At 60.8% G+C, this 13,556-nt stretch overlaps 1 protein-coding gene across 1 annotated transcript in view; it reads right to left on the minus strand.

The window, feature by feature from the left end:
* Nucleotides 1–13,556, minus strand: part of PTPRN2 (protein tyrosine phosphatase receptor type N2) — a 768,343-nt gene that overhangs the window by 378,941 nt on the left and 375,846 nt on the right. Inside the window, 1 exon segment of the mRNA XM_030297386.1 lies at nt 9,935–10,014. Within this exon segment, the coding sequence (XP_030153246.1) occupies nt 9,935–10,014 (80 nt within the window).

Consider the following 13,556-nt stretch of genomic DNA (forward strand, 5'->3'; position numbering starts at 1 on the left):
GAAGTGGAACCATTCCCCAAACTGATGCCGGGAACTCTGTTACTCGTGCATTTAGAATAAAGTCGAAAGTCCACAAGGGGGGCGCCTGGGTGGCGCAGTCGGTGAAGCGTCCGACTTCAGCCAGGTCACGATCTCGCGGTCCGTGAGTTCGAGCCCCGCGTCGGGCTCTGGGCTGATGGCTCGGGGCCTGGAGCCTGTTTCCGATTCTGTGTCTCCCTCTCTCTCTGCCCCTCCCCCGTTCACGCTCTGCCTCTCTCTGTCCCAAAAATAAATAAATGTTGAAAAAAAAAATTAAAAAAAAAAAAAAGTCCACAAGGGCCTCCAAAAACTAACACGCTGAAGATTTAATTACAGATAAAAGAAATCTGACTTCTATTAAATGATGATAAATTGCATATTTAGAATAGAAATTACCCTGGAGCATGAGAATGTTACTGTCCCTCTGTACTCCTTCGGACTAAGAAAATCACAGGAGATTCGCCCCTTGAACATGCTCCTCAAGAGAGAGAATATGGTGAATGTGTGGAACAGCAGGTGTAACACTTTCCTGGGAAAAGCCTGCTCTATGCCCCGATGTCTCACCGTGGGGCCCCAGGTTACGTATGTGCCCAAAGTCCCTTCTGACACCGAGTTGTGCTTCCGTTTATCCTCTCTGAGAACCGCCCGTCTGGCCAGCAGTCAGGTGAGTGGGAAGGTCTGGGATCGAGCACAGCCTCTCTTCAAGCTCTCTTCCACAAGGGGCCGGGTTCCTGGCTCCAGGATGGAGAGAAGCCTCTACTGGAGGCTCCATCCCCACTCGGGTGGGGGGGGGGGGCCGTCGGGGGGCCGGAACCCGACGTAGGGCTTCTCCCTGTGGGGGCACCTTCACACATCTCCCGCCTCTCCAGCACTGGGCGTCTTCTCTTGGGAAGATGTGCAGGTTTAGCTTACTTTAGGCCGCAGGTCCCTTGAGTTGTCCCAGCCTCGCGTGGCCGCCCCTCCTGGAGGCGCCTGCCCGTCCAGACATGGTTCGGGACCGAGCAGACCCCTGGGGCAGGCTGGCGACGGCGGGGCCCGCAGCGGAAGCTGAGTGCTGGCAAGCGAGCAGCAGAACCTTGGATCCTGAGGCCGTCCTTGCTCAGCACACGCTCGAGCGTCACGGGGCGAGCAGTCATTGTCCTAGACAGGATCCTAAGTTGGAGGGAGACAGGATGCATTTTTCCTCTTTTCCTGGAATTGCTCTCCCAGCACCGCACAGAAAAGCGGTCTGCTGCGGAGGCTGGTGGCCGCGGCGGGGGCGGCAGGGGGCGTATTCACAGGGGTGTGGGGTAGAGTCAGGGTGAAGTCTTATCTCCACGCAAATGAAAATGCCATAAACACGCTTTTCAGAGAAGTCTCCTGCATTCAGGGCGTCTCATGAAACAGGGGAAACGTATTTCAAACGCCTCACAGTTCTTTTTGCTTCACGTTCGTTGTTCGTATCAAACCCAAACGCTGATTGAGCTCCTGCCACGGGCAAGGCACCAAGTTCAGTGGTGGGGTCTAAAGACGGGGACAACCTGGCTCTATCTTCAAGGACAGAGCGGTCAGGGGCTCCCAGACGTCACTGCCACCAGCCACGCCTGGCGGGCGGGTCTCACCCTGGCAGCTGGGCCCCACACCAGAGCGCAGGGGTGATTTGTTAACAAGTTCCCAGCCACGCTGGCAGTGTTCTCCTGGGGATCGTGCTTTGAGAACCACTGTCCCGGACCTCTGGGGTCAGCCAGCGTTCTCCGTAAAAAGCCACGGTAAGCACGTCAGGCTTGGCAGCCACAGACAAGGTACGAACGGTGATGGCATTGAGGGCCAGAAGGCCTGTGTGGCCGCGGGCCGTGGCTGGCCAACTCCGGGGAAGCGGCGAGGCAGGGGCACAGGGCAGGGGGCAGGGACAGGCGGGTGCTGGGGGGTGAAAGCTCCAAGGAGCCGACCGCACTGCCCTCTAACCTCTTCCCGAACAGCCAGAGACGATCCAGGACGTGGGCTTGAAGACGAGACGGGGAAGGCAGACTGGGCTGCAGGGGCGCGGCCAGGGGTCCCGGCAGGGCTCTGCAGGGAGAGGGGAGAGCACCGGGCCGACAATGCTGAGAAGCAGGAGTGCGGGAAGGCAGGTCTCCGGGTGGAATGGGGAGGCACCGTGTGCTGCTTCCCTCACTGTCCCTGTGCCGCTCTGTTCTGCCCGGGGCCCCCACGGCCGTCACAAGCCCGGCAGACGGCGTCTCTGTTCCCAGCCCTCCCGTCGGAAGTCACACGGCACACACGGGAAAGCAGCTGTTGGTGGGGTCGGCTAGGCTCAGAGAAGACTCATAAAATCAGACAAATCCCCGTAACTGGGACCCTTCAGACACTAAGGCTCACCCCCGTCACCACCGTGAAAGCAGGGCAGCCATCAGCTCCGTCACGAACGGTTTTGGCTGAGCCGGGGATGCCGGTGCCATAGCGAGCCTGGTGGGGCTTCTGAACGTACCAGTTTACACCCCGGCGGGAACCGTGTCAGTGCTTTTGTGGAAGACTTTCCACGTGGAATTTGCCTCTTCGTGCTTTGCCTTCGTGAGAAAATGCCGAGCGAGCACAAACCCTTCACGTTTAAGAGGCATCACCGCGCCCCGCGTGTGGGCTCCAGGCCAAGGTGCCGGAGCGCAGGGCGCCCTCCTTCCCGAGCCTCCTTCCCGTGACATTCACGCCACGTGCTGATGCCTCCGGCTGCCACCCACAGCCCGGCTTCCCTGGTGCCACCCATCGCCAGCATCTCAGCCGTGTGCCGGCTCGCCTCTGCGGAGACGCCCAGACAGCGACGCCACCCACGCACCTGCCACCCCACAGTGGGAAGGTCCGAGCTCTCGTGTCTCCGTGCACAACCCGGGGGTCTCACCAGGCCACGAGGCTTCCACATTCTTACACACAGCCACGAGCCACGAGCCATGTGCACTGGGCCACGAGGCTTCCACATTCTTACACACAGCCACGAGCCACGTGCACTAGGCCACGAGGCTTCCACATTCTTACACACAGCCACGAGCCACGAGCCACGTGCACTGGGCCACGAGGCTTCCACATTCTTACACACAGCCACGAGCCACGAGCCACGTGCACTAGGCCACGAGGCTTCCACATTCTTACACACAGCCACGAGCCACGTGTACTAGGCCACGAGGCTTCCACATTCTTACAACACACGGTATGTTGTTACCCTCCAACCCCACGACACCTGTCAGCTCCTGGGCCACCTGAGACCTTCACTGAAAGAGGCTACGTCGCGATGCACTGGCCCAGTGTCTTTCTGATCCCAAACACAACAGCGGTCCGAGGTGGGCGATGGCAGCTAACAACCCCCACGGCCCTTGGAATTTAAATCTCCTCTCCCACCAAATGCGTCCTACCTCGTTTGATGCTAAAGCAACCCCACGGAGCATAATCACCAGGCCTGTATCTGACAAGGAGGGAACCCAGGGCTCGACGAGACCCAACGAGCCGTCCACAGTCTCAACACAGGAAAGTAGAATCGGGACTTGGACTCTGGCTCTGAACCCACCCCCTGTCCTTCGAGGCTCTCCTCTGCCAGCCTCCGGCGCCACGGGGCAGCACGGCGGACATCCAGATGGAGCGTGGGAAACGGAACCGGCTCTGGCCCGTTCACCTCTCGTGGGGCGATCCACGGCAGCCGACACACCCACGCTGGAGAAACAGGTGCCGGGCAGGGAAGCCGCATCGCTCTGAGCTCCACTGGACGCCTCACGCCGTCCAGCTGACCCCTGCCCGCTCTGCTGGTGGGTCGGCCGGCTGCCCGAAGGGTGCCGTCCTTGACCGCAGGGGGAGCAGGTGCCTGACGCACGTCACCGTGTGCCTCCCACGGAGAAGGACCACGGGGCCAGACGGGCGGGGAAACCAGCCTTGCCGCGTCAGTCACCAGGCTCATTTTCTTTCTTTTTTTTTTTTTTTTTTTAATTTTTTTTTTTTTCAACGTTTATTTATTTTTGGGACAGAGAGAGACAGAGCATGAACGGGGCAGGGGCAGAGAGAGAGGGAGACACAGAACCGGAAACAGGCTCCAGGCTCCGAGCCATCAGCCCAGAGCCCGACGCGGGGCTCGAACTCACGGACCGCGAGATCGTGACCTGGCTGAAGTCGGACGCTTAACCGACTGCGCCACCCAGGCGCCCCAACCAGGCTCATTTTCAAGGAGCCCTGGCAGGCGGAAAACACGGCTGATGGACAGGAAACGGGCCGTAAGGACACAGAGCCGACCTCGGCTGGGGTTCTGAGCAGCAGGATCTGTCAATGGCAAACCTGCACACGGCCACCTAGGGGCTTCTTGCCCAAGTGCCAAATAGACTCCTGCTGGCCCCAAATGCCGGGGCCCATTTCTGCCCCGCCCCACACAGCTCTGGGCTCTGACACCTTCCTGATCCTCTGTCCTTCCAGTGAGAGGTCCTCTCCTGAGTCCCAGCCTCTGCAGGACCTGCCCTGGGGACGGCCGGCCAGGTGACGGCCAGCCTGCCCATCTCAGCCACCCTGCTCTGCTGCCGTGGGCCAATGGGTGCAAAGGGCTGTGGCGGGGCCAGCCTGTCACACACCCGTTGTGCAAGAGTTCTTCAAACACTGGGCCTCAGAGAACCTCCCGGAGCGTGACACGGGGGCGCCTCCAAGGCCTAAGACCTGGGTGTGTTCGTGGGCTGCTAGGGAGGGCTGCCCAGCGGGAAGGCGCCCTCCCAGCCTGCCCCCCACGAGCCCCTGAGGGACAGGCGCTAAGGGCTGTCCGAGCCCAGGGAGCAGCCGGGACAGGAGCCATCACGAGAAAGCCATGCGGGTGCACTGGGCCCACCACGGAATGACAGGCCGACCTGCACTAGAAATCACGCGGCCGTCCAGAGGCCACGGGGACCGCGGTTTGTGAAAGAACTCGCAGGAAGGGGGTTTGTAACAGACACCCGTGTTCCCCCTTCGAGACAGCTGGCTGCGCCGGACCCGCAGGCGGTGCTGTGGCTGACGGAAACTGCTGGAAGGGGGTGCTGGCTCGCCTGCACGGGGTGCGTGTCTGTGAGCCGTGGCCACGAGGTGCACACGGTGAGGGGTCCCCCGGCACCTTCCCTGGTCCCCTCGCACAGGTGTGGGCCGTGCTCCTCCTGTCTGGACACGTTTCTGTGCTAAGATGCTGACAGAACACCGGAGGCTCATCCGCCTATAGAGAGAGCACGCACAACTAGAAACGGACACGGGGAGGACCGGGGCTCGGACACTCATGCTCAGCACAGCAGTGAAGGGGCCGGCCGAGGCCGTCTTCGCAGAGTCCCTCACGCCCGCCGCTGCTCACATCCCTGTATGCGCGGAGCTCCCCGTGTGCCCTCGCAGAACCGCTGGGGCGGTGGGCACGGAGCGGCGGAGGCAGCGAAGAGAAACACCACGTGAGCCGTGCCGGTGCCCGAGTCCTACCCAGGCCACATGCGAATGCCCGCCCGCCCGCATCGGGACGTCTAATTCCAGGGGCGCCTTGCCCCACCCGGGACGCCCGCCACCAGGTGCTTGGGCCACCCTCCACCTCTCCTTCCCTCACCCCACATCCAGCCCCCTGCCCGAGTCCGTTAAATCTGCAAACCGCGTCCAGACCCTGAGCGTCTGGGCCCCCGTCGTCGCCCTTTCCACGCCAGCGTCACCTCAGACCAGCAACGGCCTCCCGGTTCCGTTACTTCCCTCCCCTCGTGCCCGCCACCACAGTCGGCAGGCCGGGCGGACGGACCCTGGTAGGCGTTTCAGGTCATGTCATGCCAGTGGCTCCTTGGCCCACTAGAAGCAGACACTGAAGTCCCACCCCACGTGGGTTCCCCGGAACCAGATCCAGATTCAGATCTGAGGGCCGGTCATCTGGGGGAGCACGCAGAGCTGTGGGGAGAGGGCTGGGCTCGTAGAAGCGACCCGGCTGCACACAGCACGCGTGGGTCACCCCCGACGAAGCGCTCATCCATCCGCTATCGTGACTGTGCTCGCGCATCACCCTCACGTTACAGAAGCAGCAGCTGTGGCTCCCGGACCCGTGGCGGGAACGGAAGGTCAGCAATAATCGACCTGCTGAAATTTCAGCTCGCAGGGCACCCCGTTTGACCTTCACAGGACCCACAAAGCCAGGGCCGTGCCCCATCTTCCCGGACTTTCCCACAGTCCCACAGCTTGCAGGTGACACGGCACACACGAGCTGGGAACCCCACCTCAGCCCCCACCCCTGGATGGGACTCCGCTCCTCCGTGAGCCCGTGTCCGCCCCACGCTGAGGGGTCTATACAATGGGACAGAGCACTAATTCCACGCGCTGGGCTCCACACGAGACCCCTGTGCCCATGCAGACAGAGCCTGCCCGCTGATAAAATCAGGCGACTTTCCACACAAAGCGTGAAGACCGGTGACTAATTTGGCGACACTTACTTAGCACTCCGTGTCACACGTTGCCTGTGGGGCAGGTAGGAAGGCACACAGACCGTGATCCCACCCAGGAGGGGCCCCGCCTGGTATTTCCCACAGGCTGTCAGAGCAGAGGAGAGGCTCGCCTGGTGGGCGTGGCCTGGGCCCTTCCAGAAGCAGCAGGTGGCGAGGCGGTGGGCTCCCGGTCCCGTCCGTACCCAACGGGAGGCAGGGAGCCTGGGCCAGCCCGGCAAACGGCAGAAAGCAGACCAGAACGACCGGGGACCCCGGGGCCACAGACAGTCAAAGCCAAAGGAGGCCAAACGCCTCCTGGAGCGAACCGGGCGGCACCCACTCGCCCCTCCACGAGGGAGAACCTGTTCCTCCCGCAAATGGTGTCGGTAATGCATCGGCTCCCTTTGTCCAGCAGTGCATATCGAGTAGTACGGTTTCTAGTATTTGGTCTAACCCCCGTCCCTAACCCCTCCCTGAGCACCGCTCACGTATTTCTACACGGGTAACCCTGCAAATTAGGACACACGAAACCCCTTCGTAGCACTGACTCATTCACACCCAGGGTGAAGCCGTGAGGAGAACTGGCCTTCACAACTTCTAATTACGGAAACGCGGCTCCGGGAGTCTTCTCCAGCTGGGCCGATTAGCACGGCTCCGCCACGCTGACAGCACCGCCCTCCACTCCGGCAAACACTTGTCAAGATGCCAGAAGCAATTACCTGGCTGTTTAGAAGGGAGCGATGGGGCCAGCGCCCTTCCCTTCCTCTCACCCGTCCGAACCTTCTGGAAGCCGCAGCCGTCAGGCACTTGCTCCCGGCGCCGCCAAACGGTGCTTCCTGCTGACGTGCACGGCCCTTACCGCACCCCACCAGCCCCGAGGGCCACCCGCCCCACAGGCAGCCCAGCGTTTCCGGGTCCCAGGGAGACTCTGCCAAGGACGGCCGACCGCCAGCCACGCGGTCGGCGAGGGAATCGAACACGCCGCCGAGCAGAAGCCCGGCACCGGATGTCCACGGCCTGCCACCGGGACGGCCCGCAAGGTGACCCCCGGCAGGAGGTGACGGGAGCCCGGGGGTCATGAGGTGGGCGGTGCCGCAGAGCGGGAGGCAAAGGTCACTTACCCACGTCTTCTCCGACACAAGAAACGCAAACATCGACTAGAAACACACTACTTGAGAATAAGGGACGTGAAGGGCAGCAGAGGATTTCTCTGCTTGATCAGACGACCCGGCCAGAGAGAACAGCGGTAACTAACTGCCACTCACCGCAGCGTGCTCAGCCGTCGAGTCAGCGAGCTCTGCGCCTGGATCCGCCGTGCGCCAGCTACACACCAGCACCAGCGGTTTCCACACGCTCCGCCACGCGGAAGCACCTGCTCACGCGGGACCCGGGTCCTCTCCTCGCTCGCTCACACCGCGCGCTCCCGCGTCCTCTCCTCGCTCGCTCACACCGCGCGCTCCCGCGTCCTGTCACCCACTCATTCGGGTTCATAAGTGGGGCAGAAAGTCCAGGAGAGGGTCCCCTCGTACCGGGAGCAGAATCTGGACTCAGAAAACCAGCTGCTCTCATCAGTCAGGACGCACAGCAAGGACGTCTGTCGTGGGAACTACGTGCCTGTTCCTTACGTTTTGTATCACTTTGTGCGAAATTAGCCAAATAAGTTCCCTTTCAGTCCCACCACCGGGGGTGCTTCCCCCCTCATAAGATGCCTGCAGCGTCGTGCCACTGAACCCCCGAGGGGAGCACACGCAAACAGTCACTGTGTCCGCAGGCAGCGATCCCCGCGGCAGGCTCTGGTGTGTAGGGTGCCGAGGGCCGCCAGCCCGCCTGACGCGGGTCCGCCCGACAGTGCCGATCAGTCGCTTGCAGCAAGCGCTCCCCATCACCTTCTAAAACAAGAGACTGCGAAAACTTCCTGTCCTTGTTAACACGTGAGGGAGTCTAGAGCTCAGAGAGCTCACTTCTCCTCCTCGGGGACGGGACCTTGGTGCCAGTCGTGCCCTTGGTACATCCACTGCCAAACCACAGAGTCCTGATGGTCACCAAGCTGTTTTTCTTAACCCTTTTCCCGTATAGCACCAGGTACGTGCGTAACATGATAAAATTATGTACAACACAAGAGAACTAATTCTTTGAAAGCGCGCGTGGAACCTCTTGCACGTGCACGACAAGAAACCCTCAGCTTGCACAGCCCCGGCAGTCCCGTAAGTCCGGCAGGCGCACCGGGATACCCGAGCAGATTCAAGAATTCAGAAAGTCACTGCCATGGCTCTCAAACATACACCCGGTGTGCGATTCCCGCCGGGATCTAGCATCTCAGTAAGGGACACGAACACATTTAAAATGACCAGCAAACTAGATTTTAAATAAGCAACCCCAGTTTCCCCAGAAAGCAATAAAAGAAATGAAAGGCCACCGCCAGGGAGTAGGCTGCCAGGACTGTAAAAGCTGAAAAGACCTCCTTCCATTTTATACCATTCATTACTGTGCCCTGAAGTCCCAGCAAATCCGACCGGGAAAGCATTGCTTCCCAGCACTGGGATGAGCGGCCACCTGTGGGACAACCGTTAATGATTCTGCGTAAAAAAACCACAGTCGCTGACCGGGTCCTAACTTCGTCTGACCGTCTCTGCCGCGGAGGCGCGAGGAGGGATGCCGGAGGGAAGGAGGGGCCTGCGGCCACGAGGGCCACGGCCACTGACGCGGGGTCCCCTCCCTTTCAGGGGGCAGGGCATTTGGAGCGAAAGCTGCCGGCTTCTTTCCCTGGGGCCGCATCAAGCCGCTCGGCTGGGAATGACACTTTACTGCCTGCCGAGACACCTCACACGGGCCTCACAGCGACCCAGGACACGGAAGCGAAGCCCGGGGCGTTGGGCTCTCCAGGCGGTCGAAATCGGCTGGGTCTCTGGAGCAGAGCACAACTTGGCAAGGAGCTCTCCCTTCACCGAAAATTACTGGCCACCGAAATCATTACTTCCGCGAAAAGGACTACCAAGGGCACCAGGACCTATGAGTAAAATCCGGCAGCCACCAAACCAGAGAAGACCGACCGCTGACCCCGCCAGACGGAGCCCTGCCGAGGCCCGTTCCACGGCAAACGGCCACCACACGCCGAGATGACTTGCTGGGTCTCAAGGCAGGTGAGCAGGAATCCCCAGGGCCCTAGAAGCAAAGCTGGAACAGAGTTCTCTGTTTCTCTTGGAACCCTTCATCCTGCACTGTCTTGGTCCGGGACAGACAGAAGCACGGCCGGCGTGTGCTTCTCACCTGGGACAACGCGGAAAACCTCAAAGCAAAATGGCACTTGCTCTGTCCACGCGGGGGCCGCCGCAGACACCAGGCCCTTGCTCCCCTGGGCGCCAGGCTCTTTGGCTCAGACCGAGCGGTGTGGTCCTCATCCTGCACCTGCAGCCCAGCCCGCCGCGCAGTGGTGGTGAGGCGCGGTGCCGACCGACCCTGTCGTCCCTGGGCCGGGCGAGCGCATGCCCACGTGCGTCGTGTCGAGACAGCCTTACCTGCGGCCTGCGCGACATCTCCCGTCGTCAGGTTCTGGACACTGGCGCTCAGTCTGAAGGTCACCGCTGGGCCCACGACACTGCAAGAGACCAGGAAGAAGGAGCTCAGAACCGCTCTGCACGGCGTGTCGCTTCTCCGCCAGCTACGCGGGAAACACGGACACGCTGACGACACACACGCATCGAAGCCACTGCTGTTCCAAGCGCGACCTCCGCCAGGCTCCGGGTTTCTCGACGCCGTGCCTCTTTGTCCCCATATTCCAGGAATTCTGTCGACAGGCTTTGCTTTTCTAACCCATACACGGCAGCGCTCTTATAAAAAATTCAAATCAACCACAACCAACCAACAAGAACAAGCAGATATTCTTGCGAGGGAAGAAGAAAAATTGTTATGGAAACAGATTTTAGTATTTGGCTCCCACAGGAGTGGTAGGAATCAAAAGCAGAAAGGAGAGAGACTGGTATTTTTAAATTTCTCTTGACAGGAACCGTTTAAAAAACTTATCAAAGTCATTAAGAACTATTTAGTATAAAAATAACTAGCAGGGAATTGCCAGACAGGAATGATTAAAATTTTCAAAGCTTTTTAAATACTGTGTTGAACATCAGTTTCAAAAATATATCTCATTTTAAATAATTTTATTCGTCTGAAGGGGAGAGGGAAGAAGAAGGGAGGACCTTAGGAAAGGGGAGAGGGAGAAGAGGAGGGAGGAGGGGGGAGGGGAGGGAGAGGGGAGGAGGGAGGAGGGGTTGGGTCCCTTTCACCAGAACCCGTGTCCTAGCTCCTCAGGCTCCTGGCCTCAGGTGTCCAGACCCCTCCCGGAAAACAGCATCCCCCCATCTCTTATCCGTCTGGTGAATGAGGGTGTGAGGTGCAGGGCCGGTCCCACAGAGAGGAGGGTGCCGTGCAGGCTGCAGGGAGGTGGGTGCTCCCCTCCCCGCCCCAGCACGGACGCCGCTGTGCCCGGCAGGGGCTCGCAGGGCCCCAGAGGCGTCAGGGTGCAGCTGGAGAGCTGTCCTTCCTGGTGATCACCAGAGGCTCCTGCCACCGTCCACAGATGGGCTCTCACGTTGCAGTGTCCTCCCTCGGTGCAGGGGCTGGACCACGGAACCTCCTCCGTGTGCGTGGATTCGACGACCAGAACACCACCTCGAAGAGCAAAACCACTCGTCTGCCATTGCTAGGTCTCTACTGTGTGTGCGGGACTTTGCACATCCAGTCCCGCCCCAGTGCCGGGGCGCCGGAAACTGCGGGTGCCAGGCCTTCAACAGCCCCTCCAGCTGGTAAGTCACATCTCTCCGGACGCTTCCTCAAGCTGCCAGTCCTACCTTCTCCACCACCTTTGTCAGTGTCGCGACAGTCATTTTTAAAGGTGCTGAAAACGGGGACACGAGGAAAACTACGAAGAGTCAGAACAGAGTAACGAGGCCGTGCTCAACGAGAGCCACGTGAAGGTTATCAGGACACCCTCAAAACTGGCAGCGAACCGCCGTAAGAAAACCTGCCCCCGCTCGGCGTCTCATCTCTGGCCCCCCTGCCTTCCGTGCTCATCCGTCCAGAGGCGAGCGGCTGCTTCTGGGTCTCGCGTGGTCTCGACCAGGTCTGCTCTGAGCTCGTGCGTTCTTGTGGATTCAGACATGACCCCCACTCGGGACACCGCGGTCCCACTTCTGTCCTGCTCCTCACAGGAGTGCCTGGCTCACCTCTCGCGGGCAGCCCGCTGTGTCCGGCCCATAATGCAGCACAGGAGCCTCGGCACCCCCTCAAGCCCAAGGAGACCCTCGAATCAGCCCCAGCTTTGTGAAGCAGCCGTGGCCCAGCCCGTGGACTTTCTCTTCGATTTCCTCGTGCAAGAAATGTCTGCACAGTCACAAAACTCTGCTGAAACTCCCCGAAGACGCCACCATGTCCGTCCTTCCTGCTTGGTTCCCACCGCCAGTGGTTAGAGCCCTGACCCCAGTCACGGGCTGCGTCCTGGCCCGACGTGCCCCCAGGGGGCCGTCCTTAGGAGCACGTGTCGCCCACCCTCCAGACCTGCTGTCTCCACACACCCAGTCTAAGCCCCAGTCTAAGGCTACCGGGCCTGTATCTGAAGCTGCCCAGCCAGATCCCAGCGACAGCCGTCTCCCCAGCACGGTGAGCTCGAGCCTCTTCCCCTGCTCAGAGTCCCTTCTGGCCTGACCCCCCCCCCCCCCGCCCCGCATCCACACTCTGACCCACGGCAGACCCCTCTCCCAGATCCGCCGGAAGGTACAGAGCCTCCTGGCACTGAGCGCGTTAGCTGTCTCGTAGGACATTTGCAGCTTCCCAAACGGCTGGCTCTCTGGGGGCACGTGGAGCGTCCCTGCCAGGGCCTCACACACGTGGTGGATGTGACAGAGTCACAGCTGTGACCGAGTCGTGACCGAGTGCAGCTGTCTTCTCCATTGAGAGAAGGTCCTTATCCACATGAATAGGCCCCACCTGCCATCAAAAGGGCACTAATAACAGGTCTTCACACCGGGGCCTGAGGGTTCTGTGTCGTTTCTATGACATTCCCCGTCTAATCTAAACGCCCAAGAATTCCTAGGCGGAAGAATTCCCTAGACCCAAATCCTCCCTCAGGTGCAGAGAATTTCCTCTGAAGACCCCCTGGGCTTTCCCGGTTCCTGGCTCACCCACGTGGTGGAGGAGAGTGCATTCACCTGCCCCCCCATTCCCTGGGGGCCGGCAGGAGGGGCAGGGAGCTGTGGGTGGCAGCTTGGCCAGCAAGGGACGCAGCTGACACCTGGGAACGCGCCTGGAACTCGGGAAGCACTCAGAGCGTCGGCTTCTCAGAACCCAGGTTGGTGATGCGGCACGGCCCCCGGGCCGCCCAGCCCCGGCCCCGCCACCAGGCCCGTCCTCTCTCTCGAGTCTCTCGAGAAGGAAGGAAACCCGAGTTTGCAGAGGACATTCAGGGAGGGTCAGCAGTCCAACCCGGTGCCACGACAGGGTCTCAGACCTGCTCTTCCCCAATACCTGCCCCGACGTGTGACAACGTGGAAGTCTCTACACCGAGCTCTCACCCACAAGTCTACAACGTCCCCTCCGCTCGGCCTGCAACCTCCTCGGCCTCAGTTCGCCCAGCTGTAAAGTGGGGAGGCGGGCTCCGGCCCAGAGGCTCCGGCTTTCCCGGAGTAGCTGCCGTGGGAAGCCAGTGCCCGACGACCAGTGCTGCACAGCGTCCCGGATACGAGGAAGGGAAAGGAGGGCAGGTGTGTAGGGGCTGAGCAGAGACCAGCCTCGTCCCCAGATGTTTCGCACACATGCCCACTGCACTCAGAGACCCTGCTGCCCCTTGGCCAAGCACCACCATGTCCTGCCGGTTCGGGGCACCGAGCCGTGCCGGGAGCACACGGACGCTCACTGAGCTTCCCACCAGGGGCTTCTGAAGTGAGAAGCACCGTGAGCACGAGAGCTGGACGCAGGGGCTGGGTTTTGCCGTGAACCCACCATCAGAGAGCGTCAGATCCCCAAACCAAACGAGGACTTATCTGACAACTCTTTGCAACAACGCCCGGAGCGGCGACCGAACCCACCACGGCAGAAGCACAGGGATCACCACAAAACGCTGATTCTCCCGGGGGTCAGCCTGTGATT

Source organism: Lynx canadensis, chromosome A2 (genome assembly GCF_007474595.2).
Source record: "Lynx canadensis isolate LIC74 chromosome A2, mLynCan4.pri.v2, whole genome shotgun sequence".
Taxonomy (NCBI): domain Eukaryota; kingdom Metazoa; phylum Chordata; class Mammalia; order Carnivora; family Felidae; genus Lynx; species Lynx canadensis.